The sequence below is a fragment of the Centruroides sculpturatus genome, unplaced genomic scaffold (assembly GCF_000671375.1).
Source record: "Centruroides sculpturatus isolate CEXI.00-Female unplaced genomic scaffold, Cexi_2.0 scaffold563, whole genome shotgun sequence".
Taxonomy (NCBI): Eukaryota; Metazoa; Arthropoda; class Arachnida; order Scorpiones; family Buthidae; genus Centruroides; species Centruroides sculpturatus.
In genome coordinates this window covers 349,817-377,791 of record NW_019384723.1, presented here as the reverse complement: position 1 = coordinate 377,791, position 27,975 = coordinate 349,817, and the positions used below count along the sequence as shown (strand labels likewise).

General features: G+C 30.5%; 1 protein-coding gene across 2 annotated transcripts; it reads right to left on the bottom strand.

Moving 5' to 3' along the window:
- Positions 1–719: 719 nt before the first annotated feature.
- On the bottom strand, positions 720–27,975 carry LOC111628071 (ubiquitin-associated domain-containing protein 1-like). 2 transcript variants are annotated; one of them, XM_023371790.1, is made up of 10 exons: positions 27,552–27,975; positions 17,088–17,149; positions 16,878–16,988; positions 16,396–16,498; positions 14,151–14,262; positions 11,583–11,707; positions 10,046–10,161; positions 3,878–3,964; positions 1,675–1,813; positions 720–1,167 (listed from the first exon to the last, which is right to left on the bottom strand). In XM_023371790.1, exons 1-10 carry the CDS (start codon positions 27,796–27,798, stop codon positions 1,025–1,027), a joined length of 1,245 nt encoding a protein of 414 aa, XP_023227558.1. In that variant the 5' UTR covers positions 27,799–27,975; the 3' UTR covers positions 720–1,024. The 2 variants fall into 2 exon arrangements, with proteins under 2 accessions (XP_023227558.1, XP_023227559.1); XM_023371791.1 differs by having other exon boundaries at positions 17,088–17,146.

Here is a 27,975-nt window from a genome sequence, read left to right as displayed (position 1 = left end):
TTAAAAAGACCATTATGGCTATCACATTCCATAAATGAAACTAATTTGGGGTTGGCTCTGTATGACATTTTACCATGCTTATTTTTATTTTTTACTAAAAGTCTACTAATAATTGATATTATTCTTGTATACAATTTTACTTTGCTGAATTTTTATTATTACATTTATATACAGTCTGTAGTGGTCTAATAGTAAAGCTGTGATCAAATCTATGGCAACTGGTTTCTGCATGTTATGGTCTATACAGGGGTAAGATCTGTTCAACTCCTTTGCAATGGGTGCCTGAAGAGTGACCTCTCCAGAATAAAGTCAGCATTGGTGTGGAGTTGGCCACTTCACCCATTTTTCTGGCTGCTTGCGAATAGGAAATGACTGTACCATTCGAACCCAAATGCCTTCTTGTCACACTTTAAGGTGATTCTTATTTTTATTGGTTTTTTTTTAATGTGGGCACTGAGAGAACCCTTTTCTCATATTTATTATGGATTTGTTAGATCTACAATGAGCTGACTGGATGGTAATAGACCAGAGGCCCATCCATAAAAAATATGTTGCTTCATCCTTGTTTGCCCTACCCACAGTCCGATGAATGCAATGTGCAATGATCCTACATGCAGATTAGTGAATATCAGGACACATTTTAGTACATCATGGTTCACCGACATGTTGTCTAATACATAACGGAACGTACCCACTATCATACTAATCAACACAACCAATATTCCTAAAGAATCTGTTTTTTATTTAACATCAACAGAAAGTATAACTTACAAATAAACGACTGCTCTTTCCGAGTGGCATTTGAGAACTCAGAAATAATTAAATTCTCTGCAAATAATGAAGCTTCCACTCTCATATAATACAGAAGTTTATGTACAAGATAATTTTATAAACAAAAAACATAAAATAAAATTAACACGATGAAATAATATTTAAATTTTATGCCACGCAGAAAATTTTTGTGTGTGTTTTGCGCAAAAAAGCAACGTGTGGAAATTTCTTTTTCTTAATAAAAAGCTTATCGTCAATGAGAAAATGGCCTCATCATCTGAAGGGAATGCTTCTCTGCGTGATATATGCGAAAAATCTGACTGAGGAGTGGTGCAATGTCGGAATCGTTCAACCAACGACCCGCGCTGTTGAAATTCTCCAGCATCTGCAGCAGTGCTAAAAAAATTAAGATAATAATTAGCTTTAATTAAAATTACAAAATTATAGCTTCATAACTTTGAAATTTATTCTTCCAATCATTTATCTGAACATTTACAAGATTAAATTTATGTTATGAAACTAAGTTAATTTGAAAATAATCTTTATTCATTAAGAATAATGGAAAATTTGGTTGATATTAACCTCCGCATAAGACGAGAGGTNTTATTATTCTAAAATATATTTGAAAAATACTCTTTGAACTGTAGTTTATATAAATTTAAAATGTAAGAAAGATAATTATTGGTGTTTTGATTATAAATTTAAAAAAGAATTTGTCAATGATGAACAATTGTTCACATCTGCTGGATTTTTATTGGGCTAGGTTAAGTCTATTTAATAATCCGAAACAAAGCAATTTGATTAGAGGTAGGTAAAATTTGGTTTCAGGATTATTAAACAGCCATAATCTTGTCCAATGTAGATCCAACAAATCGTTTAGTCTTAAAAATTGAATAAAATTACCAAATAAAGTTTTAAGGCTGTTTAATCCCAGCTGAACAATAGCATTAGCCATGATGGCTTTATATATCGATCCTTCGGGATCTAACCCAATGTCCAGATCTTCATTGTCGGATTTACGATCGTTGAGCAACCATTCGCACTACATTTAAATATACAAAAATATAATTAATAGTGTATTGTGTATATAAAGAACAAATTCTTCTTTTAAAGTATTAAATAATTTATTACTTTACTTTATGTATTTGTTTATATTTCTGATCCATATAAATTAATTAAATAAATGTTGCAAACTCATCCTAGATACTATGTAATTGTAATTAAAGTACCCTATTTAATGCTGTCTAGAAAGATATTTCGATAAGAGAAATTAGTATGTAAAGTTGCCAACATGGCATTTTTGGCACAGCAAGCAGCAAACATTTGTAGAAGACATGCTATGCAGACCTTAGCAGTGCAGGAAATACTGTTCAAAGTGGTCCCCATTCTGAAAGCAATGTTTGGTGCATAACTATAATCGATTCTTGGTGATGATTTTTGCATGCAGTATGATATGATCTTTCAAGACTACAAAATATGCAGTGTGTCCTCAACAGACCACACTTTTTAAGTGTTCCACACAATTGTGTAGATTAAGATCAAACAACTTGATGGTCAGGTGGTGACTAATCACTCTGTTATTGGTGAAATATGGTAGAAAACACTGTATGAAGCATCCAATATGTGGAGATGCTCCATCTTGCATGAGAGTGGTTGTCTCAAGACATTGTCACTAATGCAGTTTGGTTTGACAAAAGTTTTGAGCATCTCTTGGTATCTTCGATCATCAGAGAGCATGTTACAGGCTCACAGGGACTACTACTTCAGAAAAGAATAGTTCAAGGATGAATGAGACTGCAAATCCACACCAGACTACAATTTTAGGCAAGTATAGTGGATAGTATTGGTCAAATTTTAACCCTCTCAGTTTCTTCACCATTTGATATTCAAGGAGCACAAAAAAATGTAAAACTTTACAAAATTTTGTGTATTTTGTTAGAATTTTCTATATATTAATACAATAGTTATGATTTGTGAGATCATATTTATATAATTTTGAAATCATGCAATTTTATAGATAAAAGTAATTGTGATAAATAAATTTTATAATACATGTAAAGTTCAAAATAACTTGCTTTATGAAAATGTATGACTAAGAAATGCTTACTGAATTACAAATCTCTTCACAAATCTGGACCAAAAATTTCCATTTCACAAATGAGATTGAAGTATTTGAAGAAGTACGGAAGTGTATAAACTGGCTATCTGAAATGCACTTTGAATCCAGTTAAATTCACATAATCTGCCCCCTCACATACTAAAACAAACTTATTCTCACTAATGCATATCATGGCAGACTGGCAAATATTTGTAAAATGTACTGTAATTACTAATTCAAGATATTGAAAGAATCATGTTGTAAATGATGTTGCCATGTTATTTCTTCTTTTTATAACTATACTTTATAAATATTTCCTTACAAGAAATTGACAAAACTAATTCATTTTCACACATTACAGAAAATTTCATTTGATTTTATTTTCATATGATTATAAAGAAAAATTCTCCTAATTTTAATTTACAAGCTGAAAAATTGTTATACTGGCAATTGCTCTGTATTTGTGGTAAATATTTTCCCTATTATGCACAAATCTTATGTACGTGTTTTAGGAATATAACTAGGAATACACAAATCATGCATTAATTAAATAACCACATTACGAATATTCACAGACTGCAGTCTTTCTCAATACACTGGCTTTTGAGCTCATTTAAAAGTCATAAATCACAAAAGTATTGCTTCTCTTGGAGCTCCACTTCATTACTATGGGTTCTATGGCAAAAGCAACATTTGCCAATTATCAAAATTCACCAACAGAAGATAATGTCAATCAATAAAATGCCCAATGAAGATAAAATGATAATTGAATGTTTATAGTTAACAGTACCAAAAAGTTTTAGATCCCCCAATTCTCAGATTTTTTAAAAGCACGAAAAGCTCCCATTATGAATATCCCTATTGTGATTTCATGTTTAAATAGTGTCCTTTAATTAATATTATTTCTACTTTTGGATTAATTTAACTATAACTAAAACAATAACCTTTGAATTTAATTGGAATTAAATAAATTTAACTCATAGAATTGCCATATAAGAAATATTTTACCGCAGCTTCTTGATTATTACTGTGTATTCTGAGAGCGTCTAATATTTCTTCTTCCGAAAAGCCCATTTCTTTAAGATTATTGAATGCCTGTAAAATATAAAAACTAAATTATAAATGAATAAAAAAAAAATAATATATATACATTACATTAACTAGTAGGTAACAATACAATTGGATATGAGAAGAAGAAAAATACAATAAAACAGATTATGGTTGGCCAAAGCAATTATAGCATCATCCTGCTACTCTGGAAGACCCAGACTTTAGTTCAGATTTAAACTGTAGAAAGTTCCATCATTTATTAAATGCAGACATGTCAGGTTCCATTCTTCACTAAAGGTCTGGATGAGCCCTCATATAGAGATTAATTAAAGAGGAACTCTTAAGCTGAATATCCATGAGTAATTTCACTAAGCAGTTTAAATGCTTTTGGTACTGCACATGCATGACCTAAAAACTGAAGGTCTAAATTTTGTGGTCAAGTACAATTTAGATGTTCAATTTTTCACAAATAGAAATAGGATGCTAAGAGGATTGTCATCATCATCCATCTTTAATTTAAGCCTGGTACTCACATGCGGAAATGAATGACAGAATGGAAAAATGACGTCACTTTTGCCGTCAAATATGAAGTTGAAAATTTTATTTTGCTTTTGTGGAAAGCAAAATGGTAAAAATTAGACCAATAGGAAGGCCGTTTAGCAATGTCGTCATAAAGATCACATGGGAATTCAAACTATGGGGGTCAGTATAAGCAGATAGTGTGCTATGTTCGATAACGAGTACTTTATAGAAACTGTACAAAGACATCCGTGTCTGTATGATAAAAAATGTACAGACTTTAAAGATACTACACTGAAGAAAACAATATAGACTGCAATTGGTCAGCAGTTCGGAATTAGCAGTGAGTAGTGATTTAACATTAGTTTGGTCCAGCCTGAAAGCACCTGTAAGAAAAACAAAAAAACATACAAAGAAAGTGAGGACATGTTGGATGTTGCACTAAAAACTTTTACTGAAGCATCCAAACTTCTAAACAAAACAGGAGAAAAAGATAGAATTGACTACTCCTGTAAAAGACTACAAGATCTTAGCAAAAAAAGACAGGCATCATGTCATGAAAAATATTGAGTAAATGATGCTTGAATTAGAAGAAAAAGAGAAATATTTGAAAGAATAAAAAAATTTATATATACAAAAAGTTGTTACTTTTCATTTTTACACTATAAATTTCCTTAACAGGCTATTTAGAATATAACCCTTGATATAAACAACTATTTTGCCACCCCACAGCACCTTCAGAATATATTCAGGAAATTTTCAATATTATAGTAAATATTTGTATCTTGTCTACTTCATTTGTATAAATGTAATAACAAGGAGGAAGAATCCAGATGTGATGAGAAAAATGAGGAAAAATTATCTCAGATAAAAGAACTTTTTGTGAAATTATAAAGTATGGAATATAAATTTAAATATTATACAATATATTACAAATGTCTTTTAAATTTTCCTATTTAAAACTTAATTGCANAAGGAGGAAGAATCCAGATGTGATGAGAAAAATGAGGAAAAATTATCTCAGATAAAAGAACTTTTTGTGAAATTATAAAGTATGGAATATAAATTTAAATATTATACAATATATTACAAATGTCTTTTAAATTTTCCTATTTAAAACTTAATACTAGCAAAAATAATAATAATCAGTCAATAAACTTTATTGTATAAGGATTAATATCATATTACATGGGAGAAATAAAATTTGTGACACTTAATAGTTTTAGCAGTGTTAGTACAAAAATCTCTCATACATTACTAGAGAGAAAAATAAGACTATTTGCAAAGTTTTGAATATTATACAAAATGTCTTAAAATTACTATTAGATAGATCATAGTCTTATTACAATAAAATCCCTATTTAATCTTTAAAAAATTTCATACAGTTAACTTTAAATGGTAAATTAAGAAATAAATAGTTAATGACCTGCAGATAATCTAAAATATAATACACAACTTCAATATCACTGTAATACCCTATTGTCCTTGGTGATTATGTTGAAAAGCAGTGCTTAGATTGTACAGTACATGCACACAAATAAAAATTTTTGACTTGTACGTTTCACATTTATTTTTGGTACAAACTGCAACTTGGTATGCAACTTACTTTTTGATTCACCCTCATACAATTTAAAAAAGTATTATTTAAACTTCCTGAAACAAATTAAATAACCAAAAGTATAATTATAACTAAAACAATCATAGAATGATCATGAAAAACACTGATCAAAAGGATAATTATACTAAGGATAATTATACTAAAGGATAATTATACTAAAAGGATAATTCAAAGGAAAATTATACTAAAAAGAAAGCATTCCTAAAGTTGCCATAAATCACTCAATTACAGCAACCAAATGGCTATATAATGTTGAAATCCATGAGGTCTGGATTAATTGGGAGCTCATATTTTCATCAAACTCAAACAACTCTGTAGAAAATCCATATCCAAAATATAAGAAACTTGGCCAACCCAATTATGCTCACTAGAATTAGTTAGCATTTTTTGATATAACATTTTAAACAAATCTGGTGGTAACAAATCAGTCCTTTTTTCTTAAAAAAGTTAGATATTCTTATAAAATGGACATGATCTAAATCTATTTAGATTTTGGTAATCATTGAATAGCTCCCTGCTGGATGACTACATTGTAATGACCAAACAATAAATACAGTAGAGCGTCGATTTTCCGAAAGTCAATCATCCGAAAGAATTCCAGTTGGCAAATTTAAATTTTCGCCAGTGATGTGGCGCTTCAATCTTTGGCTATGTCTTGGGCTACTCAAACATTTTACGTTTTTGATACTAAATTAACATCTGAAGTATAATTTTTTATTGTTTTTATATTTTTCAATATATTTATTTTGTTTGTACAAAATAAAAAAATAATTTTTAACGATACAATAGTCTTTGCTAGACTTAACATCGACGAAAATTCAACGCGAAGCGACACGCAATGGAGAAAAATTTTGACATCGAATACATTAAACTATTTTATCGTACGTAAATCAGTTATCCAAAATATCAGTTATCCGGACAACCCCAGTCCCCAATTGATTCGGAAAATCGACGCTCTACTGTATATATATATTTTTTTGTCTGCCTGATATTTAGTAAGTTTGTAAATTAGAATAACTAAATTATTGGTTTTATTAATTTTCTAATTTGATATGATTTCAATATTATTATTGGACACTAGACCACATTAATTAATGTCAACTATACAGAAAAATTTGGCAATATATCAAAGGAACCGATAAAAGTTCCTATGAAAAAGATACAGATTTTGTGATAACCTTCATATAAGATTACAGGAATTGTCAAAGATAGACATGAAGTATTGAAAAACACTGAATCATGTTTAAAACAAGAAATATATGAACAACATAATAAGTACATCATTTATCATATACTTTTAAAATAAATTATATTTCTAAATCATTACTTTTATATATACAAAATAATTTTTTAAAGATATTTTTACATTTGTAAAAGAGGGTGAGAGAGCTGTCAGTCGTTTAGCTAATTGACTAAGCTCGTTTAGATAGGAAACGAAAAGAAGGTTCGAAGGTAAGGTGATAAGCAGCAAGAGGAAGTTAGATAGATAAAAGAGAGGAAGGAAGTGACCATGTGTTCCATGGGCGCTTGCAATGTCTCAACATACTAAATAAAACAAAATACGGTTACATGATCCAATAATAGCACAGAAATCCATATAAACTAAATGGCGTGGAATATATATATATATATATACACAGTATTCAGGGTTAAGGTTTACAATTTATATAAGGTAATATTGAGCAATTAATGTAGAACAGGGGATATTTTTACATTATAAAAATTTAATGAAGGTCTCAATATATATCTTGCTATTCAACAGTACCTTCAGTACATAAATATTGGGCAAGTTTGTCACATAACACTTGCATCACTGCTGTATATGTTCGATCTTTGGCTATCACATTCATGTACACGTTTCTGCTCATCACACCATTGTCCTGAATTGACTAAATAAGCCGGATCTTGTATTGACAAAACCCATTGGACAGTATGTAGTGCTGCTTTCAGTTAATAAAAAATTATGTAATACATGGGAAGCAGCAACAATCTTTTACAAGGTTACATTTTCATCAAAATTCAGAGACCACAAAACTATTCTAAAATGTGATGCTAAAATACCAAATGCATTTTCAACAACACGTTGAACTGGACTCACATGATAGTTAAAAATATGCTCTGCATGATGGAAATGAGATTTACGAGGGTACAGTCTCATTATATTTCTTTGTAAGGGGAATACTTCATCAGCCACAAAGTAATAGGGAAAAGTTATGTCAGAGTTTGGCAAATTAGCATCTTTGGAAAGATTAATTGTCTGATTTATTATTTTTTTTGCCAAATGTACACTTCTGAAAAACTCCTCCATCACTCTCACTTCTATAATGTCCAAAATCAACATAAATGAATTTGTAATGGGCATCTGCTACAGCCATTAATATTTTACTGAATCTCCCTTTATAATTATAATTTAGAGATCTAGTATTTGCAGGACACTGCAAGACAACATTCTTGCCATCAATACTGCCACAGAAATTGGGCAGTTGTCAACGTTTCAAAAATCCATTAGTAATGTTTTGCCATTCCTCTTCCATCTAAGGTACTTTCATGCATGTTCCTTTTAGTTTTTTCCAGATGGCAAAAAAGGTTTCCCTCACTATTGAAATTACTGTTGTTCATCCCACTTGAAAAGTATAACTCAGACTTTGAAAACTTTCTCCAGTAGCAAGAAACCTAGAATTTTAAGTGAAGTTTAAATATGATGAAATGTATACACTAAATGCATCATTTTATCATCTCCATTTTGTCACATTCAATTAACTTGTTGTATTTAGAAATAAATAACCGTTTATATTGCTGTACATGATAAAATTTAAATGAGAATCACACAAACTAACAATAATTGTTTCGTTATAGTACTGGCCAACTGTTTTTATTGTTATAAACAGATTATAAATGTTTGGTTCTGTATTATAGCTAATAAGTTAACTTTATTATTATATCCATTTCCTTCTTTAAATAAATTATAATTCATATTTTGATTTTTTTAATACAAAATATTAGAATATATAAAAAGTTCTAATAGGCTATACATTTTGTAAATGTCAATAATAATGCATTTTCTCCATAAAAAGATGTTTTTAAATATGCTTCCAAAACTAAATCCAGCTTTAAAATATGAAGGTGACAACATCGAGATGATTATAACAGGAATGGTTACTACTTGTAGTCTGAAATCATTAATTTTTCCATAATATTAAACAAAGTTGATTGTGAACTGATATAGCATCATGCCATCAAGTATTCTGTATCAGGCTCAATTTATTGCAATAACTTTGCCAATGTCTTGGTTGGCTTTTAGAGAAATCTACATTTAGATAGAATATATTTCATTTATTTGCTATATTACTATCCACATTAAATATTAATGTCAAATAGATATACTGTACTTACTGTATGAAGTATTCAGGATCGTGTAATTGTAGTTCGGGTACCATAGTATTTGATATTCCTAACTTAGAACAATTTCAAAATATCTTTTGTGGCTTTTTTATTTAGATATGATTGTAAGTAAACTTAAAAAGTTTAATTGATATAACAAAACAGTCCTTATAAGCGCCATTTTCGACTACTCTTGGTAGCTGTTTATATTTACGGTTGGCAAATAGCGCACATTTAAATTGTAGGGTACTTTCTGCATGTAAGTACATATGACACAAAAAGACAACAGAATGGCAACTGTTTCAGTCGTCTATTTCTGCATGTGAGTACCAGGCTTTATTCTTCTTTCTCCCTACCACATGGACAATGAATAAAGTGTAGTGGATATCAGCAATATGATTCGTGTGAAAGTCACATGGCTTGATGCATTGAAATCATTCATATGAATACTCAGTTGTATTTCTCATGAAACAGATGAAACAGTTTTATATATTTATATACAATGAAACAGTTTTAAACTTAAAAACTTGTAATGCATTTCATAGAGAAATTTGATTATCTTATTGCTTTAAAAACAAGTAATATGAAAAAATAATAAAATCACACACCTTTAAATTTGGCCGAAACTCTTTTCTTTTATACTGTCTAAAACATTTCAATATTGTAGCTACTTTACGAGGAGCATAGGAGTTTGGATTACCTTCAGAACAAGATGCAGTACTCTCTTTATATGAAAAGAAATAAATTAGATAACATTTGTGAAATTCGAAGTTAATGAAAGCATTTAATACTTTAAAAGTTTAATAAATTTAAAATAAAAATGCCCTCAACCAAAAGAATTTGACCCTACAAAAACGAAAGCTAAAGTATATGCGAGAATTATAACTCTTTTTGTTTTAATATAAACATTCTCACGATCAAACCGTATATAGTTTACAGTTATCGGCGAAATTCGTCATATTGTTGTCATTCTAACACCACCTTTAACCTCACACCTGCTAAAACAATTGATCACCTGACGAATTTTCCCACCAAAAAGGTATAAAAGCCATCCTCCTTCCCCCTCTTAGGGGAGTCGCTAATCAAGAAGTCGCCATAGCACCGTCAAGACGGACATTCGCTTCCCTCTAAACGGCCGCACCAAAAATTAGAAGACCGATCCCAACCCTCAACTTGGATTCCGCCTTTCAGAAATTAAAGACCCTCGATATCATCGCAAGAGGTATGAACGCTTTATTGTAAGCTCTCTCTCTCACACGCAAATGGGACTTCTTGTGTTAGAACGTTTGTTTTATTATTTGTCTGTAATAAATTGTTAGTTTAGAAAAATGGTGTTTTTATTCGACTATGCCAACGCCTTATCGTCGGCCCCGTAACTCTCCTCCACTCGCGTAACGCGTAACCGAACGTTACTACCATCCTTGACAAGAAAGTAGGTCCGAGACCTGTGGCCGGAAAGAGAGGACTCCTCCTCCTTCCCGGTGGCTCACATATTGGTGTCACAGAAGTGGGGTTTGAATCAAAAAACCCCTAGAAATATCACACATTAAATTATACCAAATTCAAGTAATTGTTAGTTTCTACAATATTCAGAGTGTACCATAGATAACTGTCCATACATAAGCAATCATGGAAAGTTCATTCTGTATGTAAGCAGAGTCTGCGTTTTGTTGCATGAATAGAAGAAATGTTTTGGTTAATTTGTTAATGCAAGATCTTAGTGTTGAAGATTGAGAATGTGAAACCAAATTAAATAGTAATACAAATGACAGGAATAAAGTATAGAGTAAACCTATTCTTGGGCTTTACTACTGTCTTGCTGAGAATAACCATTAATTTAATTTAAACATATGACAAAATTTAAACCTATTATCTATAATCTACTTATTAAATTCTTGTCCTTTGTATTACCCTTTAATTACTCTTTGACTTGGTTTCAGTTTCTCAATTATCAACATTAAATTCTGGCAATAACGAATTAACCAAAATGTTTCCCCTATTTATGCAACTGAACCAAGACCCTTCTCACATACAGCATGAACCTCCAGATTGCTCTCTTATGGATGTTGGTGGCACAACCTGTATAAATATCAATTTATTTGAGAGCTTCTAGGTATTAAAGACATTTTATCCCAAAATTTTTACCTAAACTTTGTGTCGTATCTTCTGATTTTGCTTCACAGACCTGAGAGGTTGATTCTGCTGAAGCAACAGAAGGGGATTCATCTTCATGAGCAAGCAGCCACTCGGTGGCTTCTGTCGGAGACATTCTATAATGTTAAAAACAATAATTTTGATTTTATTAATTTATAACTTTTATAAATCAATTAAACAAAATCACTAAGATAAAGCTTATAATATTAAAATAAATAAGCTAAAACAGTCCATACTAATACAGCTAATTTAACCTATCTTATTTTATTCAATAGTTTCAGGAGATGCAAGAAATTTGGGAATTTATTTCATGATCATTTATAACTTCTGAAAAAGCAATAAGCTATAAATGCTAAATGATTAAGCTTTTGTGTAACAGGCTTAATTTATGATATTTCTGTGCTGAGAGCATTGTCTCAAATTCAAATTCGGAAATATTAGAATTTGCAACATATTTTACAACTTAGAGTAAATTTTATTTTTTCAGGCATTATAAGAAAAATTCAGGAAATAATTGTATTTACTTCAGTTATTGGGCTGCTATTTTGAAATTGCAGACCTACACATTCCCATTACCGTCTGTCTGTCAAGAATGGAGTTAGATAGATGAAAATCTAGACCAGATATGGAAAGCTTAGGGCTGGAATTACTGATTAACTATATACAAACGTCCAATCTGATTTTTAAAATTAAAATATGATTAAAAATTGCACTGTGATGATATCACCATAAATAATTGAACATTTCTATTTATTTTTAATGCCAATTTCACAAGAGTATAGTTACTTGTATTAATTTAAAATAATATATTTCCATATGTAAAAAAATTAAATGAAGTGTCATACAGTACATGGCTAAGATTTTTTCTTCACAAATAATTAACAAAAATTATATATTTCATAAAAAATAACATGTTGAAATTTTGTTATTTAACATACATTAGTCAACAAACTTACTGTATACTGTATATTAAATAACAAAATTCCACATATAAAAAAATAAAATTTTTATTCATTCATTTATACTTTCCTACATCTTATAAAGTCTGATTCAGATTTTAAAGTGAAATAGTATTGCAAATTATACATAAAATATTAATGCATAAGCAATTATTTATTGTGACATTAAAAATTGCAGCACGGCATTGCAACAATTGTATTTTTTTTTAATTTATTTAATTTAAAAGTACTTAATCAATAGAATTGTAAATGATTATTGCCAAATGTCAAAACTCCTTTGCATGATTTGGAGTTGTAAATATGTCAATTTTGCAAAAATGAAAGTTATGCAGTGTAAATGGAAGTTTAACCTACTTGTTTTTATCTTTAAATAGTTGTAAAAAAGCTTAGGAGGAACTGTTAGTCTGAAATGCAAAATCATGCTATTGAAAATAAACTGATGTATTGAGGTTAGTCTTGTGTCTGTTGACAGTGTGATAAGTCTAGAAATAAAGAAGCCATCATAGAGCTAACCGACACATTTTAAACTTGACAAGAAACATATTAAAGTAAAATATGTGATCTCCACTTCAAATTAGTAGTGGCTTGCTCCTGTACATCCTACTTTTCCAGTTATTAATAGTCAAGCCATCATATATCTAACTCCTTTCAGGAGAAAATTTTTGAATTAAAATATTGTGACTTCCAGTTTGCATCAGAAGTTCATAGGAGTTAATTGAGGCCTCCTGCCTGATCTTTTCATATCTGGTCTCAGCTTTCATCTATCTAACTCCATTCTCAAGATTAACAAAGGACAGACAAACAGATGAACGAAACTGGAAATTTATAGGTCTACAATTTTTTAAAATTGATGTCCGATCATTTATAATTGCTGAATTATTTTCACATTGTGAAAATAATTCAGCAATTATTTACAAGCAATTTGTATGTAACTCTATTATAGAACTCCATTGTGTTACACCCAAACAAGTATATTTAATGTTAATAATTCCATAGAAACATTAGTAAGAAATTATTATTTATAAAAAAAAGACATGGGAGAAAAATGTTAAGGCCTTTTCAGCTTCACTGCCCACCATTACGAATTCATAGAATATTCTATTTGTAAGGTAGCATAAATGTGAAAATAATTGATATGACATTATTTAAAGATTCAACTTAAAAAAATTTAAAATGTTAGATAAATAAATAAATTAATTAATTAATTAAACAGAATTGTAAAATGCTATGCTATTAATGCAGAATTATAAAATGCTTTATTAAATAAGTTTTATGTTTTTGTTTAATTAACTACCTTTATCTTTTAAAACTTAAATTTATATTGTTTTTTAAGTTGAATCTCTATCATAATATTAATGTCATCAACACAACAATGACGATTTTTTTCTCATATTTATACATACAAAACAATATAATTCTTTTTCATCCATAAAAGAAAAAGGAATGGAAAAAAGAAAGACTTGTGAAGATTTTGAAAATACTGAAAGAGAAAGTGAGTTTGATTTTAAACTAGACATTAAATGCATTCTGTACTTTCTACATTTAAATTTTATTACTTAGAATGTAATTTAAGTTATAAATATTTTAAATAAATACTTACTTATTTATTCTTAAAGCAGTAAGTGCTTTTGATTTAGGAAAACCCATATCAGTTAACTGTTTCAAAGCATCTGCATTTATGGTTGTATCAGGTATACTACTTTCTGATTCAACTATAATATATTAAATGTTAGAAGTGATTAGATGATGTATAATAAATTGTAGGACTTTATATATAAATTAAATAGGATTATTATTAATATATTTTCTTTAGAAATAAAATTATTATAACTTATCTTTCTATCTATCAATTGAATTTCATTTAAACAAGACTGAACAGTTTATGTAAGAGTTGCTTTTAAACTGGTTGCATAAGCAATGAAACTAACAGCAGGATATAATTTTTATTTGCATATTTTATGAAGTCAAAAATATGTTGGCTTTCATTTAAAATAATGATTGTATTTTAAGTGCTTTTGATATGCTTCCTTTTGACATAATAAAAGCTAAATATGGCAAAAATAAACTACAAAGAATACTCAATATATTTATGTATATAAAAAATACAGATGTCTACAAATCTCAATGTTCATTTCCTTGGTCATTCAGAGGAAGCCAAAACAATAATCTGGTTCTACTATTTACAGTGCAGATAATCCAGTGTTATTTAGACAAAGGTTGATAGTACAGTAGATCCTCCTATAAGACAGGTTCCTATAATTACGATTCCTATAAGACGGCGAAAAAATTGTGGTGGTATCCGTACACAACGATAAAAAAACTATAATTACATAAAACGTCATCAGGCAGCCGAACTACTTTCCCGCCGTCCAGCGCCACGCTATGGACAGTTTAGGCGGGTAAATTGAGTTTAGTTTCGTCTGTACATATAATTATATATAAATTGGGTACTGTACATATAATTATATATTAATTTAATTTATTGTAACTTTATTATAATTATATATATGCTTTCCGCCGTCTAGCGCCACGCTACGGAGAGTTTAGGCAAACTATCGTCTGTACAGTATGTAAATTAGGTACCGTAAGTCTAATACAGTACTGTAATTTTATACATTTCTTGTGAAAGAAACATTTCTTATTCAACGGCGATTAAAATTATTTATATTAATGATGTCTCCAAAGTTCAGCGAAGTTTTCGCAGAAAAATAACATCAGAAATTGCAGCCGTGGTTTGCTGAGCTGTTCCGCGATGAACACAAGCTTGAGCAACAGCGATGTCAAATGGTACACACTCAGTAAGTAATCCTACAATTTTTTGTTTATAGTGTAATTTATATGGATTATTTCCAAAAAAAATACACGTATTTTGGAAATGTTGAGTCGGATTAGTCTAGAATCGATTAATTTTATGGAAGAAAACCTTTCAAACAGCCATAGTCCGTAAACTTCACACGTGTCGGGCTGTGATTGGCTGTGATTCCTACAAAATTGATTCATAAAGAACGGAACGTATCTATTGTCTTATAGGGGGATCAATTGTAATGTTTTGTTTAAGTTCAACAACAGATGTCACCTATGTCTTGCAAACAATGCCTTAATGAAGCCTCCAAAAAAACTGCAATGATAATATCAGGAGACAGGTGTGGCCAGTCTTTTGTACCCCTGCATCCAATCTAACACCGCAGGAAGTGTTAATCTGAAGATGACAAACTTTGAGTTACCATATATATCACCAATAAAAATAAGTCATTATCATAGTTTTTTTTGTAAAATCAACACAAAATTATATAATTCATTTGTGGACATCCTGAAATTCTAGTGTCATAACTAAAAATATAATTCAAAATTGAAATCATTGTTTTCAATGAGAAAGAAACAGTATATATCGAATCATACTTTATAAATCTGTTTAAATTTGGGGTTAGTTATAAAGTATAAGTTATAAACTGTAGAAATGTGTACATTCAAAAGCAATTTAGACTAAAGTTAGGTTTACACTTGGCACTTGGCATACAAGCTGCTACAAAGTAGATCAAGACTAACAGTTTGTCCCCTTTCTGCAACTGTTCAAACCAGTGTTTATTAAGAGTTGAAAATACCTCAATTTTTGTTAAATTTCTGTTTATTTAATCAACCAACTTTTCACAAATTGTGTAAAAAGTCTTATCAACTAATCACATTCTAACTCAGTTTGTGTTCATGTAGTATGAAGCGAATAACATTTCACATTGATTATTATTCATTTATTTATTTCCATGACTATGTAAACCTAGATTAAACATAATAACTTAACAATTCAATGTAATGCAAACTTTTTACAAGAGAGTTCTTGATAAACTAACCTGATGTCTCTTTAAATATATCAATAACTTCTGGATGATATCTTAGTAACTTTTCAGAAGCTTGAACAAGTGATACTAATATTTTCCTCAATTCAGAATGGAACTAAAAATATTCAATAAATCAGTATTAAATTTTATTTTATAGTTAATTTTTTCATTACATTTTCATATAATACTATTATTTAACTATACCAAATTATTCATATTTATATTTGAAAATATAGTTTTTGTACTACAGTCCCTAAAGTAATGCAGTTCATTCAATCACCTCAACAAAGTGGCAAGACAATATAAAAAAAAAATACTTTAATTAAATTATTAATGGAATTATGTAAAGCTCATTTTATTTTATATATTGTTCACTTGTAAGAATACCTATTGATGCATAATGTCACAATCTTATACCAAGAATAAACCATTAAAAATTACTCTAATTACTTAATTTTTAATATAATAAACAGTATTTATTATCTCTTGCTTACCCCGACGACAACAGGATTATCTTCGACTACTCTAAACATGTTCTTTTGAGAAATATTTGCAGTTGCAAACTGAATTTCTGCATTCATGGGACCGTGTAATTTCTGATTCCTCTAAAAGTAAAGTTATAAATTTGATATATTTTACTTTACATTATTATTATTACTTTTAATCTTAAATCTAAATCAATAGAAACAATTTAAGTATCTTACTTCTTCGGCCGTTTCTTCAGATTTCTCGGGTTGTAATCTTCCTTTTAACAGCAATAACTCTTCTTTTATTCAAAAATAAAAACAAATTGTATTAGAATTTAGATATGTAAGTTACTTCAATATTATTATTATTATTATAATACAATAAACAAGAAACATTTCTGAAGATGAAGTGTTTCATTTTCAGATCCTATCATTGATAAGTTTGCTAAACTGTGTTTGCAGCACCTGATCGACACCATCAAACTTCTCCTGCTTCAGTTACCGGAAGAGCCAATACAATAGACTGGCACAACAAGCAGCAGGGTCTGAGTGTAAATCGGCTTGGAACTTTCACGACTGTCCAAACCCAATATGTCAGATCCTGCATCTCAGTAACCTGGCTGTGAGCTCAGCTAGTCAGGTTACTGAGTAGGTACCCATGATTAAAATAAAAAATCTTCTAAATGCTCATTAAGGTGGAAATATAAAAACTTGATTCATAAAAATTGTTGATTCACTGTTATTCTTTACAAAAATTTTTTAGTGTGAAATTTGCTTTAATAAAGTGATAGTATATTTCAATATAATGAAATTCACCATAATACATTTCAGCATCCCACAATTTTGCTACATTGACATTTCAGTGCTCATTACTACAATCTTACATCACATGTAATTGATTTTTCACTTTAAATCATTAGATGCTCTCAGCATTTAGGGATGGACAAGCTTGGTGGTGACGAAACATGTTACAGTTCTTACAGGTGTGTTCGAGGTCTGTTTGGCCTCCATTCTGACGTTATCTGGAAGCGATCTCTGAAGAGCACAGAATTGGCATTAGCAAGGAGTTGGTTGCTATATTCATTTAACAGTTTTTTATATAAAACTACACAAAACTATACATTTATACAGTTTTAATAAATTGACAAATTTATTAAAAAATCAGCATCTAGTTGCATAACTTTCCTGACAAAAACTATTTGTTTAAGAAACACAGCAACTAAGTTTAAAATTGTGTGTGGATCCATCTGTTATGAGATTTTATTTAAAAAAATAACATTTATATTATTAATTATAACAAAAAGGCCAAATGTTTAATTTTGAGGATAAAGATGAGTTTTTAAAAATATCCTAAACACAGAAGATGAAAATTTTCTTTATGTCCAACTCCACTGAGATATGGCGCATGACCTCCCCTCTATCTCCCCAATTCCTTGAACTTGAACCATTGAAATTTAATTGCATCAATGCTCTTTATATACAAGTTACTATGCCAAATTTAATTTCTTAATCTTTATCCCATTCTTAGATATTAAATGAAACAGACGCCAACGCAAGCACATATCCACAAGATTTTTAACCCCACTTTTTTTCATTCTATTTTGGGTTCAGGAGTCTCAACATTTGACATGACTACAATACTTCCTCGTGTTATGTATACATAACAGCCAGGAAAGTAAAACCAATAAATTTTGTGAAAACATTTAATTAAAATAATAAAATAGCCCATTAATGAACATCCTCGAACACCTTGTAAACAATTGTATATATGGAAATAAATACAAAATGTTATAGAACGTGCAATTTGATTTGTAGTTGACTTCACTGTGCACTGCCTACACGAAACATTATTCTAATATATATGTTGTGAAGCCATAATTTGCAAAATCATCATGTCACCCACTGTTGCACATTTATCCTCACCTACCTAAAATGTGTGACGCAACATACATTATTAACATTTGCTTTAAACACTACAATTTGCATTTTAAACTACAAATTTTAGTGTTTATAATGCATATTAAAATATATGGTATTTTTATGTGCACATGTATGAACATATATTGTGATTTTAAATGCATATAAATCCACCCTTTATTAATGTATATGCAAAAAATATAGAATCTTAAAACCCAACCCTTTATACTCCGTATAAGCACTAGTCTCGGTTTATGCAAAACTTGTACAAAATCAATCTACCAAGTAAATCATAGGATTAGATGTAAAAATATATGAATAAAACTGATTCGTCATGATGAGAACAAATAATACTATTTTTACATATATATTATACTATTCTTTTGAATTATCCAATAATAATTCAACTATATTCCTAACTTCTAATTGCCTCACTGGCATTTACAAATGTGCAAATAATTGCATATTATGATAAATAAAGTGGATTGAATTTAAGCAAGATTTTCAAGTATATAGTAAAAATATTGTGTAATTATATTATTATTTTTTTAATTAAAATTTTATTTTAAACTGTAGCTGAATTCTGGAAAATGTAAATAATTATTCTCAGAATTTCTCTATATTTGTATAGATCATAGTATTTGAGATTAGTCACTGAGAATAATGGCAATGTCTCAGAAGAGACGAGAGGAAAATAGGTAATTATATAAATGTGCATATCCAAAAAACAAGAGATAGTCACTCAAGAAGATAAAAGGATAAAAGGTAAAGAAATCCCTTAAAGCATGCCCTAAAGAAGCCACTAAAGCAAGGCCTTCCTCAGAATTGTATGCTTTGGCACGAGGTTTCAGCTCCCATCAAAATGTACTAGACCATGGCCTTTCCTATTTGCAACCCAATTGGAGAAATGATTAATGCAACTAACTCCACACTGATATCAATTTTATTCTTACAGATTATCCAGTTATCCTTTGGAAAGAAGGCCGAGTTAACCTTTTTTCTAAAGGATGACCCTCAGAAAAGCCGAGTTTATTGTTTTGTTTTTCTGTATTGTTTGACCCATTTTCAAGATACAAAGGTTAAAATATATTGTGATATTTTCAGAACCTTAAGACTGCATGCAATAAATGATGACATTGTGATGCATTCAGGATAAATTTTATACCTCTGAAGATACTTGGAACATTACAAAATTTTAAAATTTATTGTCTAATGCTATTCGCAAAATTTTTTTAAATGTTATAACAACATTTTCCAGCATTCTTGCATCAGAATATACCTTTTAGAAAAAATTTACTTCAAAATTTTGCTACTAGAGAAAAATTTGGCATTGCTATGCCCTTAACATGCATTTCAGGAGCTAGAAAACAAAAAAATGCAATCATTTTATTTCTATTATGAATGTAAAAAAGTTTAAGACTCATGTCAATTACCAGACAGCCCTCAACTTTCGCACATAATTGGTTCCTGAAAGTGTGTGCAAATGTTGAATGTTCAAAAGTAGAGGGATGTAAAAAAAATATGCATCAAAAACTGTGTTTAAAATATTTATTCTTTAATTTTACTCTTATTTTTTAAAATTGCAAATATCGTAGATCTGTTTACATTGTACAAACGTCCGATTGAAGCAAAAGATTTACCGTTTTCAGAATGTTTAATTATTTTCATTTTTGTCTCGATCATATGAAGTTTATGAGTCCTTAATTTCTTTTTGTTTGTATCAACACTGCAGTTTCTCCGTTTCTCACTCATGTTTATCAATTTATAAGGATGAAATATCTAAACATAAACAAATAAATTGGCAAAACACACATGTTGACGCATGCCCTAATGCAAGACTGAGACTGTTTTGACCTCTTGCTCAGAAGAACACAGTAGTGATTAGGATTTCAAGAAGTCCACTATTGTAGAAAGTAATCTGTGGTAGAGAACATAGAGCAAGCTACCGCACTTTGCAGTGTATGAGCATTCTGCAAGGAACGAAATTTTTTCATTATCGACAAATATTTAAAAAGTTGAATTTTTAAAAATGTGCGAAATAGCAAATTGTGCAAAAGTCGAGGGCTCCCTGTATATATGTGGAATCTGGAATGAATGAGTAAGAGTTTAACACACAATATATGATCAGACAAAGTGAGCACGTGTCCAAGAATCATGGAAAACAATTTGCAACTTCTTTTGTAACCAAAATTTACTATAAGACATATGTAACAGGATTATTATGAAAATAGCAGCGGCAAACCTTGTCCTAACAGACGAATTTCAAAATAAATTTTTTCCCGAAAACCGAAACCAATATTCAAGTTGGTATACACACCAAATTTGGTTGAGCCTTAATTAGAATCATTAAAGGAGTCATGTATAATGAAAAGAATTTAAGGTTAATATAGCTAGCTATAAATAGCCTCTTTGCTATCTGATAGATTAGATCATCCCTCAAACTTCACATGTCCACGCTTATTTTTTTAAAGTAAAAATCCACAGGGAGGTTTCAACTTTACAGATACCTTTAGTAATATATCGAAAGAACCGAGAATGATAATAACAATAATAAATAACCATATTTAAAACACCTTTAAAGTAAATTTAAGTCAGAAATTCCCCTTAATATAACAAAGTCTATTGAAAATAATACAGTAAACATTCCCCAAGGTCTTTATGTAGATATAAACAAACAACCATAGCTCAATTTCTAATAGCAAAGTCTTTTTCCAACTAGAATTGATTAAATTAATTTAATAATTAAACTTTTAGATATTTGAAAGACTTCTTTATTTTAGAGTATTTTGTTTTTGAATTACATCTTTTTAAAATAGATTTTAGAAAAAATATATATACATATAATGAGATTACAAGGAAAAAATCCTCATATCAATGTTTAATAATTATTCATACGACCTCAAAAAAGTTGTAGTACGACTATATAAACAACATAAAATTTTAATAACATATGACGTAAAGAAAGTTATTGATTAAATAAAGTGAGCCACGTGCCGTCTCGACGACTCGAGTGGCACGTGGCTGAAACTAAAAAATTTATCATAACTAAAATTATTATTTTTGACGTCACCTTCGGGGAATTAAAATATTTAATTTTAATAAGTGTTTTAGTTTAGATCTTTAATTAACCTTTTTAAAAAACATTGCTACATGTTAATCAAAAGAGAGTAATGCTAATTGATTAAAATAAACACTTAGCACCGATGTATTTTTTCATCTGAATTACAATTAGAATAATGACCATTTTCGGTGGCTCAACCTTGACATTTCTTCTATCTGCTTTGCAGTTTACAATAAATTTCTATGTAAACAATATTCGTTTTATTTATATAGAGTAGATAACTATAAATATTATTTTTAAAAACTTTAACAAAGAATAATTGACGACAAGCCAAAAAATATGCTGTAATTTACAATAATATAAAACAAATGAATAATAATTCTTTAAAAATAAGCAGACATCACAGATATTGTAATGTTCTAGAGGCATCTTGATGAGCCTTAGGGATAAAAATACAGTGAACCCTTGATTTAAAAGACAAAAGTTTTCTGTCCTAAAGGAAAATATATACCTTTTTTTTTTTTATAATCAAACCACCTGTATTTAAAAGTAATAATGGTACAAATTACACTTTTAAAATTTATTAAGAACAAATGTTTTTGGCCATGTTTAAAAGCTTTCTTCAGGTTGCTCTTAATAGAACATCCAACATAAATTTATATTCACCTAATTATTGCTCCAAAGGCCACAAGTTTGTATTGTGGAGGGTCATGTGAGGACCGAGGAATATATAGAGGATTGTAGGAGAGTTTCTGATATACTATGGTCAATTGCCAACATCCATATCTATGCTGAGTATATTGATGGCATTTTGACTGTATGGAACAACAAACCTGATGTTGAACAATTTCTACAGTATGTTAATTCTATCCTATATGGCCTGACTTTAACTTTAGACCTGGAAAGTCATTGTGAATGCCATTTATCTCTTTACAGGATGGCCACATCAAGACAAAAGTATACTAGAAACCCTTCTATGATCCTCTATATATTCTTCAGTCCTCACGTGATCCTCCACAATACAAACTTGCAGCCTTTGGGGCATTACAGAAGCATGTAAACACTGCCTGGACGTTTTAGATAGAATGAAAAAACAAATTTAATTGTTACTTTTTTCTATTCATGGATAAAATACTCTAAAAGATGGATCAATGAGTATAAATTATTTTCCTATAGATAGTAGACAAGACATTTGAATGAAGATGAAAGATGAAACTTGGGCAGTTACTCTTTCGATTGGCATATGTGGTATACATCTCGGATAATAATTAATGCAATTACAGTAACTTAAAATGGTAGCATTCATTTTAGAAGACCCTTATTTCTGAAACAAATCATCAAGTATTTAAAGCTGAAAATTAAATAAGTGAAATTGAGCAATCATTAGGCAAATTTTTTTTCTTTTTGAACTGTTTTATCTTGTAAAACATATTACAGGAGATATCGTTTTTAAATATTTGGCATTTGATATTAAAAGAAACACTTGTGATATGTCGTATCTCTTATGTAAAACTATATCTAATCAATTTTTAATTATTGGATATTTTGTAATAATTATTTAAGTAATTTTGCTATCGCTTGCAAATAAATACATTGACAATGATAATATTAAAAGTATTTTACTTGAATAAATGATAACTCCATTTAAATTCCTCAATATAAACTGAAAAATTCTTGAAAGATTAAAATTGGAAACTAAGATCTATAGAAAAACTATAGTATTTGTAATTAAATATTTCTCAATATATTATATTTGTAATATATTACAACATCCACATCAAGTATTATAAAACAACAAATCATATTGTACAGTTGGAAAATAAATAAACTGCCATCACAGAAAACATATTCATACTTGTATAAATTTTGCATTTTGAACTCTAAATCATGGGACCCCAAACGTTCTTGACTGTTGACCCCTTCCTCTTTATTTTGGTAATATGGATACATAAACAAACATCATGAAACCCAATAAATTTGTAAAGCCACACAACCACTTGATTACATCAGGCTATTTTTCTACAATTATATTTATTTAATTACAAAATTACTGTTGTTATCTCGTCATGCCACGGTTGAGCAATGGCCAGCTGAGTACCGTGGGTAGGAGTTTATAGGATGAGGGCTCTGAATGCATCCCCAATTGGCACTATATCTAACTGAGGATCAAGGATGGTTATATGTTTAAATATGTCTGGAAGAGATCGGAATGGAGGCTCGGGTAGCATAACTGGCAGCATATTCACACAGTAACTTGGAGTTGCGGGTTTGAGTCCTGCTCTGGCCGATTCTTTTCTTCCAAAATATTCTAAATTATTTAATAATATCATTTAGAGCAGGGGTATCCAGAGTGGTTGATATTGACCACTCTGGATACCCCTGCTCTAAATGGAACTTCTCCAACTTACATTACAATTAACTAACCTCTGGAATAGCTACACTTTTTAACTATTTCTGAAATGCTCAAGTACTTCAAGACTTTGGTAAATGTTCATCTTTTAGACATATACATGTTTTAAGAATCTATTCTTAAAAGGAAGTTCTCACATTTTAAAATACTTAATTCAAACTATTTTTATTCAAAGAAGGAAATTCTGTTGATCTGATCCTCTACTAAAAAAAACTGTTTCTCAAAATAACTTACATCTGTATTTATAGAAATAGTTACTCATACATTAGGGGGACCGGAAAGTAATGTCAATATTTGTTTATCATTTATCAGCTCATTATGTACTGCAAAGCCATACCAAAAGACATTTTAAGATTAAAGGGGTTTGTTTACTCGTAAATAATTAAATCTTAAATTCTTTTTTTTGCTGTTTTGAGTGAAATGGCCATAAGTACATATCCAGCATTGTATGCTTTTTGAGTTTCACAAGGGTAGTAATGCAACAGTTGCTACCAAAAACATTTGTGATGTTTATCCAAGTGCATTAGATGTTCGTAAATGCCAAAGGTGGTTATCTAAGATCAGATACGAGAATTTTGATCTTTCCAACTCGTATCAATCAGGAAGACCAACAACTTTAGACAATGACATGTTAAGGGCGGAAGTGGAAGCAAATCCATATCAGACAATCGAGGAACAATCAAACACTCTTAACCAACCTTGGTCGACCACCCAAGAACATTTGCAGCAGATCGGTAAAGTATGCAGAGCAGAGGTTTGGGTTCCACATAATCTGTCTAAAGAAAACAAAGCTAACCGATCCACCACGTGCAACTTATTGCTTCAATGGCACAATACAGAAGCGTTTTTGATTGCTTGATCACTGGAGATGAAAAATGGGTCTTCCATGAAAATCCAAAACAGCAAAAGTCAGTGGTTCTGTCCGAATGATTTTCCACAAAGTACTGCAGACCTTTACTGTGAACAATTTGATCGAGTAAATCAATCTTTAATTGAAAAGTGGCCAGCAATTGTCAACAGAAAAGGTGTTATTTTGCAACATGATAATGCAAGACTGTACTGCACAAGATGAACCCTGGAAAAAAAAATCAATGAATTGAAGTGAGAGGTACTGCCTTACCCACCATACTCACCCGACATTGCACCATTGGATTTCCATTTATTCCGATCGCTACAACATTTTCTATGTGACAAAAAATTTGGATGATATCCAAAATGTCATCTCCAGATATTTAGCTCAAAAACCAATTGATTTTTATCGATCCGTCATTGAAAATTTGCACACTAGATAGCAAAAGGTTGTTGATAACAAGGATGATTACATCATTAATTAAAAATAAAAACAAGTTAAAAATTCATGTTTGAATTTAATGTAAAAAAATGACATTACTTCATGGTCCCCCTAATACTCTAATAAAGCAGAAGTTAGTAGTTAATTTGTTCTAAATTATTTAATAAATTATTATTATTATTAATTTAGATCAGAGATGGTGCCTAATGTCTTTCTCTAGTACCAAATTACTTAGTTTCTAATAATTAATTATAGCATAATAATAGTCTGATTAGTTACGGCAAGAGTTTAAGTTTGTAGTTAATGTAATAAATAAATCAAATGAAAGCAGAGTTATTAAATGATTTTCTGATTTTAAGTCAATGTAAATGACTTCAAAATCAGAGTTTACTACGATATTTCAGCATACAAATTCATTCATTCCCTTTAACACCATATTACACCATATTAACACTTTATACACTAAAAAATATTAAGTTTATTCCTGAATAATTTAACTAAATGCTACATGTTTCCTGTGAGTAAACAAATGAAAATAGAAATATATATGACCAAATATATGCTAATCTGTAAACATCAATAGAAATGTATGATAAAGTAGCCTAGTTTCTCTTTGAACAATACTCAAAAGCAGGTTTTATTACACAATGTTCAATTTTCCATTAATGTAAGAATGATATGCAATCCTTGCACTGAATCAATAATATTTAGAAGAATAGCCAGATAGCTTAGTGGTAAGGTCAGCCTGCCACCATGGAGGACCTAGGAATGAACTCAGATGGGTCAACAACCCTAGAAAAGACCTCATCCCTGGCCACCAAGCAGAATCTATGACTAGCTGGATAAGAATGTATTAATGCTTCTTGCCCTTCAACTAACTTAACATTACAATGCTTGTGCCATTACACACAATAATATACACTATCACCATCAATACAAGTCCAAAATGCATTTCAGGCTCTTTGGTCCTCCTTGTAGAAAGCTATGTCAGTTTGATAGTCCTCAAGAATGATTATGCGTGATAACAACACACATTGTAATATTAATTGATAAGAAGGATCACTTAATGCCCACAGGATGCAAAGTGTAAAAAAACAAGCCTCTAGAAAAGATTAATTTTCTCATTTTTATGATCGAATGGTCATTAAATATGCAAGTAAATTACAAATTGTTTAATTTTATTGATGAAAAGGCAAGTCTCTTTCAGAGAGGTGGCTTTTCGTCGTTAAATTAAACCATTAAATATACATATCATTAATTAAGCAAGCACCTCTCGGAATATTGCAAAATCTACATATGATAATCTGCATATACCTTCAAGACACTACCAAACAATAAATATAAAGAAGAGTAAGAAATAAGACGTGAACTTCAAATAATTGACTTTTCACCCTCAGAGTTACAGACCCCCCTATATGAACAAAACATGCAATGGAACCATACCTATACATGCGACCCTTGGCGAGGTATTCGCCTCCAGAGGTCAGTTTTTACTATAAACCAGCGGACTACCCATTCTCCATGCTCTGCTTCAATCAAGGCTCACCATCACCGACCTTAACCAATGCTCCGCACGTAGTCGTGTACTTCGGTGCTCAGACCTCGGCAGCCACACGGGGCAAGCCTCACCCCCCTAAAACTATATAAAATGAAGTACTGCACGAGCAATCAAGCCAGCTACTCAAAGCAGCATAGTTAAATATGACATCTTAGTGGAGTGCACAATGCGACTCCCGGAAGTAGGCCAATTTCGGGGGGGTCATATCCGGCGACGGATCGCACGTAGAGGTGGTTCCTTTGACTTTTTGGCTCTCTTGAATATGGTCTACAGTGCCTGGTGGTGCTGGGAATGTACAATTTTGTATGTGTAAATAAAAGAAGAAGAAGAGAAGCTCCGGTAAGGTTACAACATTTCGTTCGGAGGAGTATTCATACCGCAAAATCCGCACAAGCATACCTTCCGGTCGCTTCCCAAATACTAAACATAAAGCAAAGGTAAGTATATAATAAACAGACAGACACCTTTTTCTTCAAGATTCTCTTCTCTGATGGTGCATTCATCGAGGAGACGTTGTCCCTTGGTGACGGAGACCAATCTATACTGATCAGCAGTCTTGATACACGAAAGAGGGTGAAAGAAGTGGACCAAGGCCATCTGCTTCAGCTGATCGACCGTGATTTCCGGGTAAACGCTGACGATCCATTCTTCCCCCAAACAGTTGATCACTTTAACCTTCATCACCGATATGTGACCATCGTTCACAAACATAACGATCTTCCCACCGATTTACTGATGGCTTACGCACTCTTTCATTCTAACCGATTCCTTTTAACTCCCACGGAAGTAACGATCCATTGTCTATTTCCTCTTCTTTATATAAAAAGTTTCTCGATGGTGTGTATCAAAATGCGTTTTTGCCTTCCAGCAAAATATCAAAAGAGTGTT

What these genes read in the sequence shown, in the direction of transcription:
- LOC111628071 (XM_023371790.1), bottom strand. Translation starts at nt 27,798, where the DNA reads ATGTTTGTGAACGATGGTCACATATCGGTGATGAAGGTTAAAGTGATC. An exon ending in ACTGCTTTAAGAATAAATAA is followed by an intron (nt 11,708 to 14,150) that starts GTAAGTATTTAT and finishes TTAACATTATAG; the next exon opens with AATGTCTCCGACAGAAGCCA. An exon ending in GTAATAATCAAGAAGCTGCG is followed by an intron (nt 1,814 to 3,877) that starts GTAAAATATTTC and finishes ATTTAAATGTAG; the next exon opens with TGCGAATGGTTGCTCAACGA.